Source organism: Sciurus carolinensis, chromosome 4, assembly GCF_902686445.1.
Source record: "Sciurus carolinensis chromosome 4, mSciCar1.2, whole genome shotgun sequence".
Classification (NCBI taxonomy): Eukaryota; Metazoa; Chordata; class Mammalia; order Rodentia; family Sciuridae; genus Sciurus; species Sciurus carolinensis.
Window position 1 is genome coordinate 104148107 of NC_062216.1, and position 25071 is coordinate 104173177.

The 25071-nt window shown below is 33.9% G+C and overlaps 1 protein-coding gene across 1 annotated transcript in view; it reads right to left on the reverse strand.

Moving 5' to 3' along the window:
* Nucleotides 1-235: 235 nt before the first annotated feature.
* Nucleotides 236-25071, reverse strand: part of Adamts20 (ADAM metallopeptidase with thrombospondin type 1 motif 20) — a 151280-nt gene continuing 126444 nt past the window's right edge. Inside the window, exons 30-39 of the mRNA XM_047551823.1 lie at nucleotides 23653-23826; nucleotides 23407-23577; nucleotides 20663-20863; nucleotides 19814-19943; nucleotides 19512-19606; nucleotides 19331-19425; nucleotides 18691-18824; nucleotides 12583-12674; nucleotides 4158-4262; nucleotides 236-1690 (exon numbers count right to left, since the gene is read on the reverse strand). Coding sequence (XP_047407779.1) covers nucleotides 1601-1690; nucleotides 4158-4262; nucleotides 12583-12674; nucleotides 18691-18824; nucleotides 19331-19425; nucleotides 19512-19606; nucleotides 19814-19943; nucleotides 20663-20863; nucleotides 23407-23577; nucleotides 23653-23826 — 1287 coding nt within the window. The 3' untranslated portion in view covers nucleotides 236-1600. The remainder of the gene's footprint in view (nucleotides 1691-4157; nucleotides 4263-12582; nucleotides 12675-18690; nucleotides 18825-19330; nucleotides 19426-19511; nucleotides 19607-19813; nucleotides 19944-20662; nucleotides 20864-23406; nucleotides 23578-23652; nucleotides 23827-25071) is intronic.

The window sequence follows — 25071 nt, forward strand, 5'->3', positions numbered from 1 at the left end:
ATGAGAAGGGTGTGCACCAGACATAAGCTGTTTCCATTCCAACTGCAACAATTTCAATAAAACACCTTCTTAGAATTCCTAAAGTGATTTTATACATACAGACTTGTAGGGAAGGATAACTTTCTTACATGTGAGGACAAATGAGCACAAAGTGCTAAAGCATCACACAAATATGTTTATTATTTAAATGTTTATAAATCATAAGTTTTTAATTATGAATGAAACATTTCTGGAAGACATAACATTTCATATTAATGTTTGTTACTGGTTTAAGGCACATAGTGCATAATACTTCTTTTCTGATACAGAGATCCCCAAGTGTTTATTTAACCACATTGGCACAAAATTGCTTGAGCACCTTATATGGTACAATATATCCTTCATAAATGTTTGGGGAAAAAACACTTTGTGGGTAAAATGAGTACACCAGTATTTGGTAAAATTCTATTAGTAGATTCTGTTTTTTATTTATTTTATTTTGGTTTACAGAGTAGGTTGTCATAGATAACTATTATTAGTCAACCTGTCTTTTAAAGTTACCTATTACATAATACACAATTTTAAATTATCCACATAAAAATATCCTAATACCTGAGAATTTGCCTCTAAACAGTTAATTGTTACACTGCCCTTTATGTTCTGGCATTCAGAAACCACCAAATAACTTGCCCTTTCTTATAAAATTTGGTGTCTATAAACATAATTTTATGTTTACCAAAATAGGATCTTTAAAGTTTCAAGAATTCTTACTTCTATATCTGGTTAATAAAATATAGTATATAACTTTGAGAAAATAGATTTTTAAATACTAGATATATAACATATATAAGGGTTATAAAGACATAATAGCATATAAATAGTTTAAAAATCAACATATTGCTCTTATAAGTATGATCAAATTAGAGGTAGGTTTAAAAAATAAAATTCTAATATATCATATCTTCTCTATTATACCCACAACATTTTATATTTAATATTTAACCCAAACACAAATTCTTAATACAAAATTTGTACCACATTTTTAGAACAATTTTTTTCATTGAAGCACCATAATCCACAATTAAAATTGAAGGAAAAACAAGGTATCTAATCTGTATCAGCAGAAAGTATAATGGCTATGTACTTTTCTGATGTATTTATTTGATATTCAGCTGACAGGTTCAATAATGTTTAATTTATAGTAGTTTTGTATACATTTTTCCGAATTTTAACTTGCTCCATTTTAACTAGTCGAATAAACATCTCATTGTACACTAGGATACTGAAGAGGTTTACATGTATGTTTAACAGTATGACATAACTGTGGTCCAGTCCAGGCTGTTGACAGCAACGTTGTCTTGGTATAATACATCAAACATGCTTGTATTCCCTATCATAAATTATGTTCCTCAAAGTGATCCTGATCCATATATCTGGTAAGTCTGTTTTGGAAACCTTGTAAAACTCAAGTGATTTGAATCCATGATGAGCACCTTGAATAAAAGGCAGACACAGTGGACATGGAAATCTCAGGAAGGGAGAAGTTGAGAAATGAGCACCAGTTGTTTGCATGTTCCAGAGAACATCTCCCCATTGGGGCATACTTCCCACATCAGAATGTTCATATTACTTGAATTGGGAGCCCAGTAGTCATGTGAGGAACACACTTTCCACAGAACCCTCCACATCTACCATAGACTTTGGTTCCATCCTGAAAATAGAAAGAGGCAGAAGTATAGGACAATATTATACAAATTCATATCCATGAGCACAAAGCAGAACATACAAATGTTTGTATCTTATCATTGAACTCACTAACCAAGGGGTCATATAACAATTGTTTTTGATACCAAAGATCAGGTCATTTCAGCATTAGTTTAAATTGGTGGTCATGGAAAAATTAAAATTAGATAACCTAAGTTAAATTAGATAACCTAAGATTCTAAAAGTTAGATAACCTAAAATTCATTTTAGCTACTTGATGATTATAAACCACAAAATAATTTAGACACTTCATCACAATCCACATATTTTTGATCAAGGTATCTATTAACATAAGTGAGACATTAAAACTTTTCCCAATTGTTACAATTGTGTCCAATTGTTACATAATTTTATATAAGATTCTCTTAAATTAAAGAAAAGACATTATACAATGTTGACCTTAAAGGTAAAGAATTCATATCCTACCCTTTTACCTCAAATACCTCAAGAAGCATTACCACGAGGAAAAGTACAGAAGGTGATGAAATGGAGTCGGGGAAGCTGGGCTGAGAGCAGTAATCATAATTAGAGAAGGACTGAAAAGAGATTCTTAGGTAGAGCGGTTCACTGAAGTAAGGTGGGCAGAGGCAGGGCAAAGCTTAAGGCTTCTGAAACTGCCTCCTATCTTCAGGCCCCAAAGTCAAAAGATGAAAGATGTTTTTGTAGAATGAGACAAAAATAGGCCAAATGTCTATCATTTCTAGGGGAGATAAGTTGTTGTTGGTTTTAATCTAGGTAGGAAGGGAAGAGTAGAGAAGGCAGTTTTTAGTTCTTGGTTTCTGGGACACATTAAAATGGAAATGTTTAGATACCAGGTGCTTTAAAGTTGCCTTTTCTTTCAGAAGTCCTTTTAACTCCAGAGAATCTGAGCAAACAGAAATGGAATGACTGTGAAAACTCAATTTTGTATACTTCTCTATTCCCAGATTGTTGAAGTAAAAACTCAATCTCAATTGAACTTACTGGCAAAAGAAAATATGTTTGCATTTCTATAAGTATATTTGGTTTTGATAAGGTTCAATTTTATACCAGGCATGAGATTTCAAAAAAAGATTTTTATGTGTGACATTTTGATTGAGGTAGTTCTCCATGAATTAAATGAAAAAGCAATCTTTAGACAAGAAGTTAAATAGAAAAAAAAATGAATGATTTTACTAAATATTTACATCTTCTGGTGACTTCAGCCAGGATTCAGTCTTTACATTTAACCAGAAGATATCTAAAAGCTGCCTACATAAGGTTAAAATATTTCATTGAGCTCTCTACATTTATACTTGCTTAGAATATACCTTAAATAAGAAATTAATTTTTCCCATTCTTCTGCCCAAAGGGATTAGACCTAAATATGCTGAATAAGGGCTTAAAATAATCATTTTCTGAAATCCCACTATATTACCCTATAAGAAAAATAATAAAAATTTAAATTATTTAATTATTAATTAAAGCACAATTTTATAGTCTTCAGAAATAAAATATTTAAAAGGTTGGAAATATGAGAATATTGAATTTCATATTCAAATAATGTTCATATAAATAGAAATGTAAGAAGTCACTTTTATTAAAAAAATATAATTAGAGTGGGCAGGATTTGTTTCTGGTGCAGATTTTCATGCAATAATGGTGAAAACACTTATAACCTAGATCCAGATTCTCTGTGGACAGAGTCAAGCTACCCAAGGCACTGTAAGGACCAGAAGGCAGCTCTTGAAGGGTACTGTGTTAGTATACCTATTAGCTAACAATTAAGTAGATTCTACTTTGCATAGTACATGTGCTATGGTTCAAATAACTATGAAAATAAACTATAAAAATAATCACAGCTACATGTAGAAGTACTATATAATAATCTTTATTTATATAGTTAAAATAACAATGTTATCCAGATAAAGGTAGGAAAATGTGAGCATGAATGACATGAATACTCCTTATTCTTAAAATCACTGTGAAGGATATTTATTAAATGACAAATGGCTTCAACACTTCACCACTAAGTCAAAGCAATGAAGTAAATAAGCCAAAAGTTTACCCTCACTTTGAAATAACCAACCCTACAAATATTTAATAACTAAAGTAGAATTAAGGGCACTACCTCTATCTGAAGTGTCTTCATATGAAGTCATTAACCCCAAGCCTGAGGTAAACAAAGTACCTTACATTTGGTACTTCGTGTTAAAATATCTGTACCCTGCATGTGGATTTCTTTGTGTATAAAACCTATATTTGCACAGCAATAAAAATGAACCAATTTCACTTTTTAAATTGGTGTTATACCCCACTATATGTGATACACCCACTATATGCAACAACTCTCCAGTCATTAGCTCCATGAAATTTAAATTCGAGGTAGAGGCCCTTTAATGCTACTTTGCAGTATGGAAGCAGCCCCACAAGCTCCTTGGTGCAGCAGGACTTACTTGGGATCTGTGTATTGTGACAGAGGCATACCTCCCCTGAGCAAGCCACTTCGCTGTGCTGGATATCTTCATCCCAGTTCCTGCCAAGTTAATGCTGAACTGCCCCTGAATTGTCAACAAAACAAAACAAAAATAGATGGATTCATAAACTATTTAAGAATGTTCTGCACTGGAAACATCAAATGACTCAAATTACTTTCCAGGAGTCTTCTTTTATAAAATGAAAAATATTGATGCAAATTTATTGTAAAGAAAATGAGTCAGTTAAGGATCTTAAAAAAAATTGATTACCAGTGTCTTCTCAATTACAAATGATAATGAAATTAATATCATAGTGTTTCTTTGCTGAAGTTCAACCCCACACAGGATTCTACAGCTTGACAAGCAGAGTTAATGGTTCTATAGCAGTTGGCAAGTCCTGACAGAAAGTTATTCACAGGGACTATCACTTGCCAGACTTCATTACTCCTCTTGTTTCAGTTTTTTCTTTTTCTCTTTCTGTATTATTTTTTTTTATTTTTCCTTTTCTTTTCCTTTGAACCAGGCATTGAAAACCAGACACACTTGACTGCTGAGCCACATTCCCAGTCCTTATTATTTTTTATTTTGAGATAGGGTCTCACTAAGTTGCTTAGGGCGTCTATAAAAAGCTGAGACTGGCTTTGAACTTGTGTTCCTCCTGCCTCAGTCTCTTGAATTTCTGGGATTACAGGCATGGGGCACCACTTCCATCTCCTGTTTTAGTTTTAGTTTTCTCATTGCTAAAATCTGGGATGTTACAACCATTTCCTGTATTTTCTGGAATCTACTGTTATTGTACCCCTCATTTTTGTGCTAAGAATATTACTTCTTTACCTACCACACAAAACTACTGAAGGTGGCATTTTCATTTGGCTATTATGTCCTTTTTAAAATCTGACTGACTGCCAAGAGGATTAAGGGGCAGTTAATCATTGGGTCTAGAAATATCTACTACTCCATTCTCCTGGAGTCATTTTCATGAGCTTTACATCTGTTCTTAGTCCTTATTTTAAAAATCACATGGTACAATGTCAAAAAAAAAAAAAAAAACAATTTATCTGAAATTTGGGATGATGTTCACATTATACCAATTTGTTCAAAATTAGTTGAATGGCAGACAAAGTGTCAAGCAATGTAGGAATCCAAAGATCTCACTTTAAATCTGGTAAGTGAAATAGCATAAATACATAAATGTAATGCAATGAGAGAACTATAGGTGCTATCAGAAAGATTAAGGAAAATTCCTGTGGAACTCCAGAAGTAATATTTGAGTAAATAATATTAATTGCTTCAATTACAATACTTTAAGATTAAAAGTTAAGCCTCCTTAAGCCTGGGCTTTAACCTAAAAAAAAAAAAAAAGTTCTGTATAGGAGTTGCTAAATAAGTATATTATTTTTTAAATAGATCTTATTGTGCATACTTAAAGTATACAACATGGCACTACATGGTACACATAGATCAAAAAAAGGTTACTATAGTGAAACAAATTAATGTAGCCATTATCTTTCATAATTACCCTTTTTTGGTTTTGTTTTTGTGGCAAGAGCCCCTAAAGTTAACTCGTTTACAATGAATCCCAAATACAGTATGAGCTATTACCTATAGCCTCGTGCTGTACCTCAGATCTCTAGACCTGTTCATCTTCCATATCTGCTACTTTATACCTGTGGACCATGTCTACCCACCTCCTCCCACCACTTATGCTAACCACTCTTTTGTTCTCTGTATAACTGGATTTTTTAGATGCACATATAAATAAGGTCATGCAATATGATTTAGTTTGTTTCATTTAGCTTAATGCCCTCCAGGCTCATCCACACTGTACAATACAGCAGATCCTCATTCTTTGTGTGTGTGTGTGTGTGTGTGTGTGTGTGTGTGTGTGTGATCTATCTTCATCTGTCTTACTGTTTCTTTATCCATTCATTCAATGATGAACACTAAGGTTGTTTCCATGTCTTGGTTGTTATTTTACAGGGTGGTGATTTTGGGGTTTTTTCAGTGTATGTCTGGAAGAAGAATTGCTGGATTGTATGGCAGTTATACTTTTAATTTCTGGCATATTTTTAGTTTCTTTAGAAAATTCCATAATACCTTCGAAAATGGTTGAACCAATATACATTCCCACCAAGAGTATTAGAGCTCCCTTTTTTCTATACTTTCGCTAATATTTGTTGTCTTTTGAGTTTTTTGAGGTAATGGGGATTGAATCCAGGGTTTTACACATGATACACAAGCACTCCACCACTTAGCTACATCTACAGCCTTTAAAAAATATTTTATTAGGAGACAAAGTCTCACTAACTTGCCCTAGTTGGCCTCAAACTTGTGATTCTCCTGCCTCAGCTTCCCAAATAGCTGGGACCATAGGGCTGCATGCAGCTTTACTTTTTGATAACAGACAGCATAACAGTTGTGAAGTGATATCTCCTAGTAGTGTTGATTTGCACTTCCCTGATGATCGATGATGCTGAGCACCTTTTTATATGCCTCTTGGCAATTTTTATGTATTCTTTAGGGAACCATCTAGTTAGGTCTTTTGCCATTCAGGTCTTCTACTCGTTTTTAACTACATTACTTAAACAAGTAATTACTTAAACAACTGTTGAGTTGTATGAGTTCTTTATAAATTTTAGATATTACTTTTTATTTTATTAATTATTTCCTTTACTGTGCAGAAGCTTTTTGGTTTGACATAGTCCCATTTATTCTATGGTCTGAGCTAATGTCTAGCTTTTGTGTTCTAAAAGTTTTATAGTTTCTGGTTTTACATTATATTAAGGTATTTTATATATTCTGAGTTGATTTTGTGTATGGTATAAGGGTCCACTTTCCTTCTTTCCCATGTGAAAAAAACAGTTTTTTCACATAATTTATTGAGGACACTATCCTTCACCTTCATGTCTTCTTATTGCCCTTCTCGAAATTCATTGACAGTGTATGTTTAGATTCATTTGGGGACTCTCTATTCTGTTCTACTGATCTATGCACCTGTTTTTACATAATACTATACTGTTCTGAATATTATCACTTTGTAATATAATTTTAAATCAGGATTGTGACATATCCTGTTTTGTTTTTCTTCTCAGAACTGTTTTATTCTCTTCCATGTTTCCATACAAATTTCAGGATTTTTTCTATTTCTGTAAATAATGCCATTGGCATTTTGATAGGGACTATGTTGGATCTATATATTGCTTTGAGTAGAATAGATATTTCAACACTATTATTTCTTCCAATCCTCGAGCATAGGATATTTCTTCTCTTTCTTTGTATCTGTATCAGTTCCTTTCATATGATTTTCAAAGCAGAGATCTTTCTCCTCCTTGGTTAAATTTATTCATATTTTTTTGAGTTTTCTTTGATGCTATTGTAAATGGGATCATTCTTTTCAATAGGTCATTATTTGTGAATAAAATGCTACTGATTTTTCCATATTGATTTTGTATCCTACAACTTAATTGAATTTACTTAGTTCTAACAGTTTTTGTGTGTGTGCATACATGCAGAATTTTTGAAGTTTTTTACAATAGAGGATTAGGCCATTCCTAAAGACAATTTTACTTCTTCATTTCCAATTTGGACCTCTCAGGTTTTTTCCCTTATCTTACTGCAAACCACACAACAGAGAATGGAGCAGTGTTTGCCAGGAGTTTTGTGGGAGGAGATGTCTAACTCCAAAAGGGAAGTGGAAGAAGGTATTTGAGGTAAGAGAAATGGACTCTATTCTGATTATAGTAATGCTAACATGAATTTGTACATATGTTAAAGTTCATAGAACTGTATACAAAAGGGAAAAAAACAAGTTTGCTGTATGATATTTTGAAACATAAAAAATGTGAAGAGATGTAACATCTGTTTAAAGAAAAGAATTTCCAATGGCTTGCCAAACAGTGCCCAACTGCCTGCTACATGTATGGGACATACCTAAAACAAAATGAGGGTTAAAAACAAAAGGTTGGGTAAAATAAGCAAATAAACAAAACAAAACGTGAAAACAGGCAAATGGATATAAAAGGAGAATAGGAATAGAGCCTGATAAGGGTGAAAAAGACTTCAAGTTTCAAATCATGATGCCATGACAAACAACTGCTAAAAACCAAAATCCACATATAGACTTCACACGTGAATATGTATTAAATAGTATAGCAACAACTTATGAAGCAGAAACTAAGAAATGCAAGGAGACAAAGGTAGACACACATACCCTAAAAATAGAAAAATTTAATATACCAGTTTCAATACCAAGACAGATCAAGTGGGGCAAAAGGGAGAGAAAAATTATAAGCAATATAATTTAAAAATATACTATACATATGCATACACAAATACATTATATATACATATTACTATAGTAATAATTATATTATTATATATGTATATACATACATATTTTATATATATATAAACACAAATGTGTGTATGTGTGTATTTGGCAGTGCAAGGGAATGAACCCAGGACTTGCTAAGCATAAACTCTGTCACTAGGCTATACCCCCAGCCCCTGGTAACTCTTATATGTTAAATATTCACCTTGATAATAAATAATATTCACTTCATATACTTGATATACACTGACTATAAGCACTCAAAATGGTGCTGGTTAAGTTCCACTAGTGTTGGTTGAATGTGATTATCTATCTTGCTCTATACAATCAAATATTAATTATAGGTCAACTAAAGAGATGTGCATTAAGATTTTTAAAATTTTTGTGGCTTTGTGAAAAGCAAAGAACATTTAGTTTATTTCACTTCACTTTTGATGTATATATTCTAAAGTCACATTGCACTCTTCAACTTCATCTCACATTGCAATGTTGCAAAGTTTATTTTCCCTGAAGAACACCATATGTGTCCATTCTCTTTTTATCATTCATGTCCTGAGGTACTCAGTCATAAGCAAACACAGAGGATGTGGTTTTGATGAATCCCAAACAACAGAATAAGTTCTTTCTGTAGCATCAAACATCTGGAGAGTATTCATGCAAACGTTGTATAACTTAACACAGAATCTGGTTTATATATTTGAAAGAACATCTCCAAAAACACTGGGCAGTTTGTATTTTTGGTAACAGTAGCCTAAGGCAGATAAAGAAGACTGAATATAAATGAACATAGCTCCTTTCAACAGCATGCATCTATGCCCAATAACATGTAATCTTGTAATAGAGCTCTACATTCCAGAACTGCCTCAAAAACCACGTGAGGAAGGTATCACATCCTGATGAGCAAAGAGGTCCTTTTTATTGCTGGTTCTGCCTGTGACTTTTTATAAGGATCTTAGACAAATAGTTAACATGGAATGCCTGTCTTTTCAACTATAAACTGGAATTACACAGTTTACAGCTACATAATTTTTTCAAGATATTTTAGGAAAAAATCATGTTACAAAGAAATTGGAAAAAGAGAATTAGAAAAAAATGGAAATGGCTATATTATTTAAAAACCTGATTGTGCAAATACCTTTTATTCAGATTCCATGCTCATCAAGAAATGTTTTGTTTATAATAACTAATTTTGCACTAAGTTATTTTCTATGGGAAAGTTCACTAAAGAGATAAAAAGAATTTTGATTCCACTTAACAGCTACATGATTTACCTGTATATCAATTCCATGTAAATTTTGTTGATGTTTCATTTGACCAGACCTTACTCAATTCAGTATGAGTTTGGTTTCCATGAGGCATCCTGGAATCACCCTCCACTGAACTTGAGGGACAACTGGAAATACAAGTACTATGTTCCTATATGTCACTGGAGTGGCCACACTAGTATTGGACAAATTAGACTTTAAAACTAAAAATAAAAAGTTACTACAATAAAGAAGCACATTTTATAAAGATAAGAAGCCAATCTATTGGCAAGTTATGACAGTTATAAATACATAAGCATGTACAACAAGACCTCAACAAAATGAAACAAGATCAAACTTAGACAGTTCTGCAATAATAGCTGCATGGTTTCGGGGGACAGAAGAACAAAGCAGAAAAAGAAGAGGTGAACAACGCTATAAACCAACAGGGTCTGTAGTCTATAAAACATTTGACCCAACAACATCAGAATACACATTCTTTCCAAGCACACATTGAACAAGTTTCAGGATAAATCATATGCTACACCATAAACAAGCCTCAATAAATTCAAAAGGACAGAGACAATATAGACCATGTTTTCCAACCACAGTGGAATAAAAGTAGAAATTAAACAAAGAAAAAAAAAGAAGAGAAAGGAATAGGAGGAAGAGAAGGAAATTTGGAAAATTCACAAATACTTAGCAATTAAACACCACACTCTTAAATAACCAATGATTAAGAAAATGGTCTATTGTCAAACAAATGACAAAAGAAAATATTTTAAGATACATGAATATAAAAGCACAGCATACAAAATTTCTGAGATGCAGCAAACCAAGTGCTTGAAGGAAAATTATAGCTATAAATGCCTATATTAAAAAGAAAAATGTCTCAACTCAAGAACCTAATCTTATACCCTAAGAAACTAGAAAAAGAAGAGCAAATTAAATCTAAAGCAAGCAGAAGAAAAGAAACAATTAGAGTGAAAATTGATTGAATAAAAAGTAGGTAAACATGAAAGAGGGGATATGACCATTGATCTTACAAAAATACCGAAGGTTATAAGGGAATACTATGAGGAATGTATTGCAACCAATCAGATAACTTAGATGAAATGGACATATCCCTAAAAAAAAAACTATCAAAATAAATTAAGGAAGAACTAGAAAAACTGAATAGATCTATAATAAATAAATAGGTTGAACTAGTAATTAATTTCACAAAGAAAAGTCCAAGATCAGATGGTTTTGCTGAATTCTACCAAACATTTCAAGAATGAATTCTTCATAAACTCTTCCCAAAAACTTAAGAAGGAACACTTCCCAATTCATTCTATGAGGCCATTATTTCCCTAATATTTAAACCAGACTGATACCACAAGAAAAGGAAGTGACAGAACAATATCTTATGGATATAGACAAAAAGTTCTGAACAAAATTTTAGCAAATCCAAATCTAGCAACATATAAGAACTATACACTATGACCTTGTGGGATTTATCCCAGGAATTCAAGTTTGCTTTAACATACCAAAGTAAATCATTGGAATATATTTATTATACTAACACAATAATGGACAAGAACCACAAAATCATTTCAATAAGAGCAGAAGGCCATTCAACAAAATCTAACATCCTTTCTGGTAGCAACACTTAAACTAAAAGTTGAGGGGCATGTCCTCAACCTGATCAAGGACATCTACAAAACACTCATAGCTAATATAACTAATGAGGAAGAACTGAAAACTTTTCACCTAAAATCAGAGCATAAGGAAATCTACACTTATCTTCTCTATCCAACACTGTACGGGCAGAGATGGCCAAGCACTGTGGCAAGACAAAGACATAAAACCTACCCCAGGTTGAAAAGGAAGTAGTAAAAGTATTTTTATTCCCAGATGACATCATCATGCATTTAGAAAGTCTTAAGGAATCTACTAAAAATCTATTATAATTAAAAAATGAATTCAGCAAGTTTGCAAGATATCAGATCAATGGAAGTTATGCAAATGATAAAGAAGTGTGGGGATAAATATGGAAATAAGACATGAAAGCAAGAATAAAAATATGGAAATGTATTCTCTAGATTTCACAGAACATCATTTCAGGACTGTTTATAGTCACTCATGTTACTACGACAAAATACCTGAGGCAGTTAACTTTCTAAACAGGAGAGCTTTATTTAGGCTTGTGGTTTTGGAAGTTCAAATTCAAGATTGTGCAGCACTATTCATTTGAGTCTGACAAGAGCAACACATCATGTTGGGAGTGCATGCCAGAGCAAGCAATCTCATTGAAAGCCAGGAAGCAGAGAGAGAATGGACCAATGGGGCTTCACAACCCCCCTCAAGTGTGTGCTCCCAATGACCTAAAGACCTCCCATGAGGCCCTGCCTCCTCAGTCCATAGCACCTGGGACCTAGCCCTTACATATGAACTTTTGAGAGACTCCCATCCAAACAATAACAGAATGCCACAGACCCAAACAACTAATACTTATGCTAACAGCAGTATATGAAGTCACATGCTTATGGTCTGTTCCTTTAACCTTTTTTTAAATTAATATCCAAATTATGAAGTATCATGGAAGGAGAAATAGGATTCAAACAATTTAAAATTCTTGTTATTATATCTTTCAAACAAACCCAATATTTGCAAAGATACTATTCATCTAAGGTTTATCTATAATCTTTGAAATAAAGTGCATATAGAAACTTGTGCTTATTGATTTACTTATACATCTTGCAATATTATGGTTAAGAAAATTAAATAGGAGAAACATTATCAAATGTTTTTGTAGTGAAGGAAAACAAATTAAATACACATTAAATACCTGTGGGCATCTGGCAGCACTATAGCAATCTCCAGCTGTGGCAAATGGAACTGCTTTGCCAAATACTGTCTTGGAAAAAAGAAGGTCTGTAGCTAGAAAATAGAGGAAACTCTTTAGTAATGAGATAACACTGCAATCTTTATTGTCAAGTGTACACAGAATTTGCACATTATTGTCTTCAGTATATTTGTATAATTAGTTCAAATATTTAAGCAAAAAGTCACAATTATAGTACAGAGCATAGAATAGTCTCTCATTGAATACATTTTCTTTATTACAAAAATATTCATCTCATAAATTGCCCAAAAAATTGCAGGTACATCTGTAATTTTAAAAGGATATTTAAAAACTATATAAATATTTTATTACATTTTGTATCATAGCAAATGCTAAAATAAATTGAGATCAGGATGTAAATTACTGAAGAAAAAAAGATTATTTAAAGATAGATAAATTATGCCAAAGTGCTTATGCATTGCATATGTATCAATTCATTTGGGAGATTAAAAAACACCAAGCTAAAATATTTGCTGTTTTCTTTGATATCTTATGTTATTGCATTAGATTATTCTTTTCATCTTAATTTTGCTGACACTATTAGCAGAATTTTCTTATTAGCAATAGCTGGGGATTCTACAAATATGAAAGGATCAAAAATAGAATCGTTGGATCAAAGACAGGTTAAAGCGAATCCTAAAAGTCAGCTGCTTCAATCACTTAATCATGCCTGGCTCACTTAAATAATATTCCAACCAGATTATCCAGACAGTGGCTATCACCTCCACAAATCACTTCACTTTCAGAGAAGACTGCAAAGATCACTGCATATCCCATATGACACCAGTCATCTGGAGGCAATTCCCAAAGATAGCCTTGCTGCAAAGATTTATCTTATCTCCAAGGATGGTTTTCAAAACAAGAAGGACTTCATAGTGTGTGAAGCAAGCCAGTACCAGTGAGAGCCAATTGTGTGCATTTCTTCCCAACTCTACATATAAGGTCATATTGGTAGCTTATAATTGACTGTGTGTGAGTATAGATACCATGAGAACTGACACTTAAAATCCAACTTTTTTCTGGATATCTGATCATTAAACTTTTACATATTGCTACTTATGGCAATTATGGGTTAGACTGGGGCAGAGCAGAACACAACTTTCAAAGCATCTTTTGCTATCTCCTCTAAAAGCATAACGACCAGCCAACACCATCAGTCACATGTTGATTCCTAAGAATGTATCAGTCCACTTGACTTTGATGAGTTCCAGGACATCTATCAAACTCCTATCAGACAACTACTTGGATAGCCCAACATCTCTTGTTAACTTAACATGTATGAGATAAACGCATTATCTATTTCTCCACATTTATTCTCTCTGCTTTATTCCCATCTCACTAATTTATACAACTATCCACTGGTTAGTTTGGAAATCTTTCTAAATAGTCCATGTCACTTATTCTCACATTCCTTCTGTCAGAAAATCTGGTAGAATTGACCTCTTTAATATTTCTCAAATTGCTCTATATTCTGACCTATGTCCTTAACTTGGGCCCTTGTCACATTAGATTCCTAATTATTTTCAAAGATATAATTTGTTCTCCCTCCAAGCAAGCCTGCCCTTCCTCCAGCTTATACTTTTACTCTAATGGCTTCTATGATGTACAAGATAAAATTCAACTACATACAGTAGCTCACCATTATCCATGGGGAATATATTCGAAGATATTCCTCAGATGCCCAAACCTGAGATGGTACTGAACTCTATTTAGACTCTATTGTTTCACACACACACACACACACCCCTATGATAAATTTTAATTAACAAGTTAATCACCAAGAGATTATCAATAATAATAAAATAAATGTAAGTATAAATATATGATAAATATAAAATAAAATAAGGGTTTTTTGAACACAGGCACTGCAATACCACCACAGTTGATCTAATAAACAAGACATAGCCAAGTGATTGACAGGCAGGTAGCATATCCAGTATGAATATGCTGGACAAAGGGATAACTCATGTTCCTTACAGGATAGAGAGGGACAGCATGATAGGTCATTAAACTACTCAGCATTTAAGCAATTTAAGGCTTAAGAATTGTTTATTTCTGTAATTTTCCCATTTAATAATTTTGGACTTTGGTTGACCACAGGTAACTGAAACCACCGATAAGGGGAGATCATTATCCTTTAGTGTACATCACATTTCAGGGTTTGCTCCATGGAGACTTCTTAATATTCTATCACCCTTCAACTTCCACTCAATTTATGTTTAGACGAAACTGGATGACTTTTCACTCTCTGAGGTCACTAAGATGCTTTCCCCTCCATGCTTTGTTTCATGCTCTTCCTCTCTGTAAAACTCCTTTTCCTACTTTGGTTAACTTGGGTTTATCTTCAAGATTGTTCAAGATAGCTGTCCCTAGAAGCTTCTGGAGGAAACAAATATTTATTTGTAACTTATTTTATAATGGGCCCCATTACAAACACTGTGAACACAACAGTAAATGAAACAGAAGCTGATGGAAGTGAACGAGTAATAAAGAGAGACAAGTAATAAAGTAAATTTTACATTATGCTAGGGGTGATAATTGCTATGGTTAAAAAAAAAAATACAGCAGGGAAGAGCATTGGGGAGAGAGTGCCATGTTGATCCTTCATGACCTTTCTGAGAAGGTGAATTTCAGCAGTTATACATAACTGTGGGATGAATGTTCCAGGCAAATGGAACAGTAAATAAAAAGGCCTTAAGGTATGGCCCTGCCTAGTGTTCAGGCAAAGAGCAGTTGTCTGAAGTCTAATACACAGAAGGTGGGGAAGGGGTGGGAAGTAGAGAGGTAAGGGAGGTAGGGAGATCATGTTGAATTTTGTTGATCAGTGAAAGAATTCTCAATTTCCCCCTAAGTTAGATGAGAAACATTTGGATAGTTTTGAGCAGAGTTTATGGTTTTAAAAATATCAAATGAGATAGTGCCCAAGTCATGGCATGACTTAGGTTTTATAGGATTGTTCTGGTTTATTTGTTGAGAATAAAATCAGTATCAGAAGTGATATGGACTTGGACCAACGTGGTAGCAATGAGTTAGTGAGAAAGGAGAGTTGGCATGTCTTAGACAGTCCAGGCTGCCAAAACAAAATTCCATAGACTCAATAACTTAACTAACAGAAATTTATTTTTCACACTTCTGGAGGCTGGAAATCCAAGAATCCAAGATCAGAGTCCCAGCATGGTTGGGTTCTGGCATGTGTTTTGTTTTTTGCTTTTTGACTTGCAAATGAATACCCTATTGCTGAATTTTTCCATGATAGTGAGCTCTGGTAGCTCCTTTTTTCTTATCCTATTATGAGAGCTCCTCCTTCATGTCTTCCTTTAAATCCAGTTATATCCTAAAATTCCACCACCACTAAATATCATCACATTAAGGGTTAAGGCTTCAACATATGAATTTGGGGGAGGTGCAGTTCAGTCCATTGTGGTGTGCATGTTAAAAATTCACCTGGCATAGTTTGATGATGGATTTCACGTGGTTGTAGAAGAAGGAGAAATGTTAAAGATATTGCTAGCTTTTAGCTAGAGTAGAAGGAGAAGTTTATAGTAGCCATTTTTGTCAATGGTTAAAATTTGAATAGAAGGTAGAGGTTTGGCAGGAAGTAGTGGAAATTCAGTTGAGTTTGACATGCCTATTAGACATTCACATAGATATATTGAGCAGAGAGGTGGATTTTAGAATTCAGGGTAGCAGTCCAGGTTGGAAATATGCACTTGGGACTATTATTTAATAGATGGTATTTGAAATCTCTAAATGGAATGAGATCTCCAAGGCAATGAACAAGTCTTAAATGCTCCAACACTTAATGTTATGGAAGATTAAAAGGAACTGGCCAAGTTAAGACATAGTGAGAAAGACAAGAAAAAAGTGGCCAGGAAAGGCAAAAAGCCATGACAGTGTGGTGTCCTGGAAGCCAGATGCAGCTGTTAAATCATGTAAGATGAAAACCAAGAATCTACCATTGGATTTAGAGGAATGCAGGCCACTGATACTCTTGATAGAACTATTTCCTGAAAGTGGTATGAGTAGGAAACTAATTTGAATGAGTTCAGGATGGGATGGAGGAAGAGAAATGGAAGAGTTGGAGGGATGACAATTTTAAGGAATTTGCTGTAAGGAAACACACAGATATTGGACAGTGGCTAGAGGAGAAGAGAGTCACAAGGATTTGTTCTTAATTTTAATGGGAGAAACAAGAGCATTTTTCTCTGTGCAGCATGCAAATGACCTAGCAGTGAGGAAGAAATAATGATGTATTGTATTGATGGTGCCAAATTCTGTTCCATGGTATAAACCCAAAATTGGTGAAAGGTTTAATTTAATCAAGACTTGGTTTTTACCACATTCATTGAGGACAGAAATGAGAGGAGTTAAAAATGTATGTAATTGACATTGTACACTCAGGACCCAGACCAATAACTGGAAATATGGCAGCTTTGTTTGAGAAATTAATGAAAAACAATTAAATATGTAAATATATGCTTAGTAATACTAATTACCTAACATAATATTCATAATAAAATAATAACCAATATTTACAAAACATTTATTACGTGCAAGACATTGACTATATATCATCTCTTAATCCTCACCAAAAAAAAAAAGAAAGAAAGAAGGAAAGAAAAGAAAAAAGGACAAAAAAGAAGGAAAAAATAAGAGAGAAAAAAATTATGGGAAATTTCTTATTTTACAGATGAGGGAATTTAGGCTTTAAAATGTTTGCTCAAGGTCACATAACTAAATAAATTGAAACAAAGAATTACACCCCAACAATGTGACTCCAGAGTTTCATTGAAATCAGTTATGATTTGAAAATGGTCTGTCCTTACTAACTCATGCAGAAATTGAATCACCAAAGTTTTGTGTTAATTATATCAAGAGAATGGAAACTTAATTCGGTTATCATGTTTGGTGATGGGACTTTTAGGAAACGATGAGATTAGGTAAGTAGGGTGGAGCCCCTATGATTGAATTGTGGTTCTGCATAAGGAGATGGAGAGAGATCTCACAGAGATACACACACACTGCCATCATGATGTGAGGCGGCCAAGGGCAGGGACCTTGCCAGAGCCTGCGTCATGCCATTTAAATTTTCAGCCTACAAAACTGTGATCCAAAATAAACCACTCTCCTTTACACAGTAGGAAAATATTTTATTACATTGATGAAAAATGTACTAAATACCCACTATAGTAAATGTTGGAGTTTTGGTAAATGGTAGCCATCAAGTTCATCATCACATAACTGCAATTTAGACACTACATATTCGTGCAAATAGTGCTTCGACAAGTATTTTCTTTTTATTTCTTTCTCTGGTTTGTGCACTGGGCTAGGCACTGTTGATTTGGTGAGGACTGAGATGGGTCTCTTGTGAAATAAACTCTTTGTCTCTTCATGCAGATATGACACTTTTAAGACAGCAGGTTGCATGATGCCCAGTATTTTTATGTTCCATAAATATGTTTTGACTTACCTGTGTTATAAATTAATTCCAAGGCAGTATTATAAATTAAAGCAGTATAATCTGTAACTTTGGGGTATGTAAGTAGGACTTTATTTCCCCCTCAATTACCAACTAGGAAATGGGCAAACCATTGAACTTCCATATGTGTTTCTTAATTTCATCACTACTAACAGTGTGATATAATAGCTGCCCTAATATAGAATTGTTGAAAGATAAAATGAAATAATATATGGGAAAATAGTCAATTACATAATTAATATTCATTATTAATTTAAAACCTCAAGAAAAGATTTACAAATGTAGGTTAAAGAAATTAATTTTATTGCCCTTTTGTAGTTGGCTATTTTAAGGGAGAGGGTTTTGCCTTGAAAGGGAAGTCTCTTGTCACTACCACGCGTTACATTTTGACTAAGGGTACCCATGATGTATGTCATTGCACAGAAAGCATATAGCTAATAATATTTTTTAAATTAAATAATTGTTTTGCAGTACTAGGTCTTTCTCTACACCCTGATTATCATATAAATCAGCATATTGCTAGACACTAGGAAATGGAGGATTTTTGTTTTAAAAAGAGATTGAGCACTTACTTTTAATTTGCATGGAAGTAAGATCAATTCTTATTTTGCTGAAAACAGTGTATCCAGCAGCTAGGTAGTCATTTTTACATGCACAGTCTTGCCTCCTACTTCCATTAAAAGGGCATTCATATGGATTTTGTAGTCTGTAACAATAGTAGGATATTTTTAGTCTTAGAAACAGTTATTAGACCCTAACATGATGAATAGTAAACTTTGAAAGTGGGAAAATAAAAACATGCCCCTATTCTTCAATATCATAATTTCAACGAGTTAAATGTGAAAGAAATAAAAATCATTCAAAGTTAGTATACAAAATTCTTAGTGAACAATTCAAGGACAGTTTGTAGAAAAACAATTCCCAGTGTTTGTTATTGGAATTAATTTGATTTTTATGAAAATATACACAGGTCTTTAGTCCCTTCTCTATTGTCCTACTACTCATCTACATTTAGGTCAATCTCTCTGTGAGTACAGCTTAATGCTCATGTCTTTGCTATTAAACACACATGGAAACAGATGGTGTAGGTCCTCATATGTCCACATGCTCTTGAATTATTTGTCCCATGTGTGACCTATTCAAGTGTCATATGAAGGTTAGAACTTCTAAGAGTCATAAAAATGCACAGATACAACAAAATAAAGCTCATACCTAAAGCCATACACTTCAGAAAAGTTGTCTTCTTCACCTTTGACCAGTGATAAATATTCCTTGGGGTTCTCCAAGTGCATGCCTGCACAGTGGACCTAAAAGAAAAATGCAAACATCTATAAAACTTCATCAAAAAACAATGACCAGTGTTAAAGTCAACTAGAAACTGCTTTTGTAATACCTTTATTATTCTTCCCTTAATGTTAAGGTTATAGTCACCATCCTTGGTAATGTTGCTTTTAACTTGGATTTCCTTGCAGGTGGTAAATGATTTACCTTCAAAGACAAGATAACACATCTTATCAATACTGAATAAATTATAAATACAGCATGAGCTTAATCATATAGATATTGCCACACATTGAAGATCTGACCCTTCAGGCTGTGGAGTATGTGACTATTATGTACATTTATTTTTACATTTTTACTACAACTTCTTAGGAAAACAAATACTAGGCTGATTTTTGAAATTTATTAACTTACAGTCATTGACATAACATTTCCTTTGAGCATCTGGTTTCAAGTGCTTCAAACACAGGTTACTGGACCAACCATTTTCAGTCATGCATTCTACTCTTCTCTCCATTATTCCAGTTCCACAAGTCACTGAGCACTGTGAACAGAGTGAAATTTACAGTAAAAGATATAACAAATACTAAAGAAGTCTAGTTAGCCCATGCCTTCTCCTCTCAGAGTAGGTCCTTTTGAATCAAATGGAGGGTCAATAATGACTACAACAACTGAAGACACAGAAATATACTGAAGTTTGCATAGTTACAGATGAAAAAAGTCCTTAGTCCTGACCTTAAGTCTATTATTTCTCAATCATGGCTTCTTTTCATTCATTTTGTGCAGTCATATCAATAGGACCTTATAAATACTTAATAAACATTAATTAATGAAGTTATTAAGACTACTGAGAGATTTTTCTCACTGAGTTAATATACCATTTGCAAAGTAATATCTATTTACTTTCCATCAATTAAATTGGGAAAATAATATAGTGCAAATAACATTTATTACTAATATATTAGATTTATTTACTTCTTTGTTTAATCAACAAAAATGTTTTAAATATTTCCTCAACGTGTAATCCACTGTACAGGGTTCTCCGAGGAACTAAAATAAGTATAGACATGGCCTCTGATTATAAAAAAGTTATAGTAAGCATAGAAGAGAAATAAGATATATATACCAATATCTGATAAAGTGGTTTTTAGACAAAAGGAAATAAGGGCACTCCAAGGATCTAGCTAGTCATGCAGATTACCAGGCATTCCACCCCCTGAAAAGTATTATTCAAAAATTTTTAATTCATTACCGCACACTGACCTTGCTCCATTTTCCAACTTTCCAAGTGGCCACCTGCAAACAGCTCCTGATATTGCATTTGTAAACCTGTGAGGAAGGCTGCACAGGGCATTCTCGGTAGGTGACAGGCCAAAGCTGATGGAGCTTATGTTTCTTAGTAGACCGGATCCCAATGCAATATGTGATCCTTTGTTGGTAACTAAATTCACAGTCACCTGTACACTGAAAAATGCATGATTATCAGAAGATAAGAAGATGTCCTGAAACTTAAACAAGGCCTTGTATTTATCAGTTGTTTTATACTGTGTTGCGTCATCTCCACAACAATCCTATTTAATCAGCCTCATTTACTAATGAGTAAACAAAGGTTCCAGGACATTTGCTCAACATTTCCAGAGTTGTACCAATAAATAGAAAGGACCCAGATCCAGGCTAGATTTTGTATTTTGTAGAACCTGTGGTGGTTTTTGTTTTTTGCTTTTTGTATTTTCTTCCATTAAACATTTAAGAATGTCTTAATTCAATGAAACTATATCTCCCAATAAGCATAGCTTCAGAGAAATTGAAAATATTGGGAATTCTTACCTGAAATAAAGGAAATTTATTAATCTTAGCTAACTAGTAATTATGGGTAAGTTATCATACATTTATCTTAATACATGCAATGTAACTTCTAAAACCATTGGATTAATACGGGTAAGTTATTTAGATATAGACTAAAGCCACAGGCTAAAAGTAGGCAAATAAACTTCTGTTTCTAACAAAAATAAAGTATCAAGAAATAGATTTACCTTCTAACCTGAAACAACCAAAACACTTGGATAAAATATTTTAAACAATGGTTTTTATAACACTCAAGATGAAGCAATAAAGAATGGAGATCCCCGAGAGAAGGGAAGCAAACAGGGTGTCCCTGTAGTTGCTCCAGCCCACTGCTTCGAAAGAGTTTCCTATTTCTGGCAAGTGGAGAGGGAGACAGCAGAGTTATGAGCAGTGCACACATACATGTGAGAACCAACGCCAGGAAGTGAGCTGACCAAAAGGCTTAGAAGTTACTGTATTGGATGCTCACACAGGACCAAGCACAGTGCCCACTCCCTCCACTCAGACTGGAAAACCTTGTACACATTGGCAACAACAAAACTCAAAAAGATCTTGACACATGAGAGGGTGATAATTAATACTAGATTAAACAATGCACTGATCACATTTAACAAATTTTAAGAGCAATGCAAGAAAGGATTCAACTGCTACCCAACAAAATAACTGTTTCCTGTAGTAAAGTTACATATGTATGTACAGGAATAAAATATATCCAGTAACCAAGAAGGTCCAATTCATAGTGTCTGACACACAATAAAAAATTAACATGCAAAACAGCAAAAAAAAAAAAAAAAAAAAAAAAAAAAAAAGACATGAAAAAAAAAGTTCATTCATCAAAATATATCCACAGGGGTAACATCAGTGAAAATGGCAGAGTAAGGACATCTAAAAATCCTCTCCTCTATGAAAGCAATGGGGAAACTAGCAGAAATTCTCAGATCAACTTTTTAGAATTCTGGAAATTAGCCAAAGACTTTTGCCCATTGACTGACTACTGAATACAAAAAAAAGGTGGTACATTCCTACAATGGAAGACTATTCAGCCTAAAAAAGAATGAAGTACTCATGGATACTACAACATGAATGAACCCTACAAGTATAAAATGTAAAAGAAGTTAGACACAGAAAACCACATACTATATGATTCCATTTATACGAAATGTCCAGAACAGGCAAATCAATAGAGACGGAAGGGAGTGAGTGGTTGTCAGTGACTAGGAGGAAAGTGGGAGAATGAGATGTGACGAGTAATAGGTAGAGGGTCTTTTGGATATGACACAATATTCTGGAATTAGATCATGGTGTTACTTGCAAAAACTTTATACTAAAATTCTTGAAATTGAAAACATAGAGATATTACAATTAGCATAGAATGACATTAAAAAGTCATTAATGACTATGTTGTATGCTTAAAATATTAAGTGTAGACATGGAAGATTTTTTAAAAGAAAAAGTTGAGCTTCTGAAGATGAACATTGTGACATATGAAATGAAAAATAAACTGTTTGGGATTAAAGGCACATCAGACAACAGAGAAGAAAAGATCAGAAAACTTGAAGACATCCATACAGTGAAATATTGCTTAACAATAAAAAGGAATAAACTATTGGTTTATACTACAACCTCACTGAATCCCAAAAACTTATATCATATCAGACAAAAAATAATTCTATTTATATACAATCCTAGAAAATCTAAACTAATACAGTGATAAATCCCTAATAGAGAAAACAGTTGAGGTTAAATGTGGGGCGAAGGAAGTAGAGGGAGTATTATAAAGTAGCACAAGAAAACTTTTGGGGCTGATGGAAGGTGTTCTTGATTTTGAATATTATACTGATTTTATGGATACAAATGTACATCAAAACTTAAGCTGTACACTTTAAATATGTGCAGTTGATTGTCAATTATACCTCAATAGTACTGCTTTTAAAAAGCAACCATGCATGATCCATTTGCTGAACTATTCCTGTAGTCAGTTTCACGGTTTGTACAGACTCACACTTTGCTGTTAGTACTCTGCACAATCCAATGGTCAGTGGTTTCTCTCCTTAGATCAATATGCATACCCATCATCTGTCCCCACTTTCAAATTTGAGGCCCAGCCATTATGTGTAGAAACAAAAATTCCCAACTCCTTTTTTTTTTTTTTTTTGCCTTACCTGGGATGGGTCTCCTGTTATCACCACATACTTGCAGGAAGAGTTCCTGCACTTTTTGATTGATAGAGGTCTAGTTGAAGGGTCACAGAAACTTTCATTTACTTGCATGTTCTGTGCATCAATACACTTCACAAGCCTATGTGTCTCTTTTTTCTTACAAGATGTTGAACACTAGAAAGGCAATGACAAAATGAATAGCACACTCTTATCTACAGTGTCCTTGAAAGCTCACTCAACAATACTCACATCCAGCCACTGTCCTGCTGTCCACTGGTACTGCACACAGTCCTGACGCCAACATTGCCTCTGAAAATAAGGCCGGGTGGACCGATCGCACATTTCTTCAGCCACCCGGCCAACACCTCTCAGTCTGCAGTAGACATCTCTTTGCTGAACTCCAGAGCCACAGGTCACAGAGCACTGCAGAGAAACCCAGATGGTTTCAACGATATAGCTAACAAATATCCACTTATATAAAAATAGCAAAACCAAGCCATTTTAGTTCCTTTAAACGTAGCCTGGTTATTATATCATACATTAGACAGAAATAACATGTATTGTAATGTGTGTTGGAGTGTGTGAGTGTGGAGTGTTATGGTGTGGATATATATATATATTTTTTTTTCCTTTTTGCATAAATTACCTCAGACCTTCCAGAAACTTTGATAAGTGAATTATGTTATACTAGACCACATCCCAATTGGCCTTTGCAGGTCATTCTTCCATCTTGGACAATAGGCCATGGCTTCTCTTTAGATGGCTGCATGACATCCACATTGCTTGATAAATAGCTCATAGATATGATTGAAATGGCTGACTCAATTAATCTAATTATCTTTAGATTATTTCATTATTAAATTTGGTCATATCCTTCAAGTTCCCTACTGAATAATCTTCCTCATTTCATCAAATATAATAGACTGAGAATATTTTAAGTTCTCTTCCCCTTTGATTTACATTCCAATTTTATGTTATTCCTCTGTAGTGGCATTTTACTATAAGCAGTCAGTAGAAATCAAGTTACAACTTCAAAGTTTTGCTTATTAATTTTCTTAGATATCCAGGATTATCAGCCCCAAGTTCTACCTTCCACAAAACACAGGAACATGAATACCATTCCCTGAAACATGAACACAAAGTAGCCGGATACTTTGTTACTGTGTAACAAGGATGGCCTTTCCTCCCTCCACCAATAACATGCTCCTGATTACTGTTTGCCATCTCTTCAGATGGGCCTTACATTCTCTAAGATTGAGCTCTATTTTCAGTTCTTCTCTTTTCTTCTTGAGCTCTCACCAGAATTTCCCTTAATCCATTCATGGCCATTCAGGCTTTTTCTAACAGGAACACAGTCTCTCCACACATGACCCAGTTCCGAAACCACTTCCACAGCTAGATATTTGTTACAGCAGCAGCACCCTGCTCTCAGTGCCAACTTTCTCTCTTAGTCTGTCCAGACTTCTATAAAAACATACCACAAACTAAGTGATTTAGAATCACAGGGATTTATTTCTCACAGTTTGGGTGCCTGAAAAGTCCAAAATTGAGGCAAGAAGATCTGGTGTCAGGTGAAGACCTGTATCTGGTTCAAATATGATCATCTGCTTATGCCTTCTCATGTGGTAAAAGTAAGGTGGCCCACTTAAAATTAGAAATCCCACATTT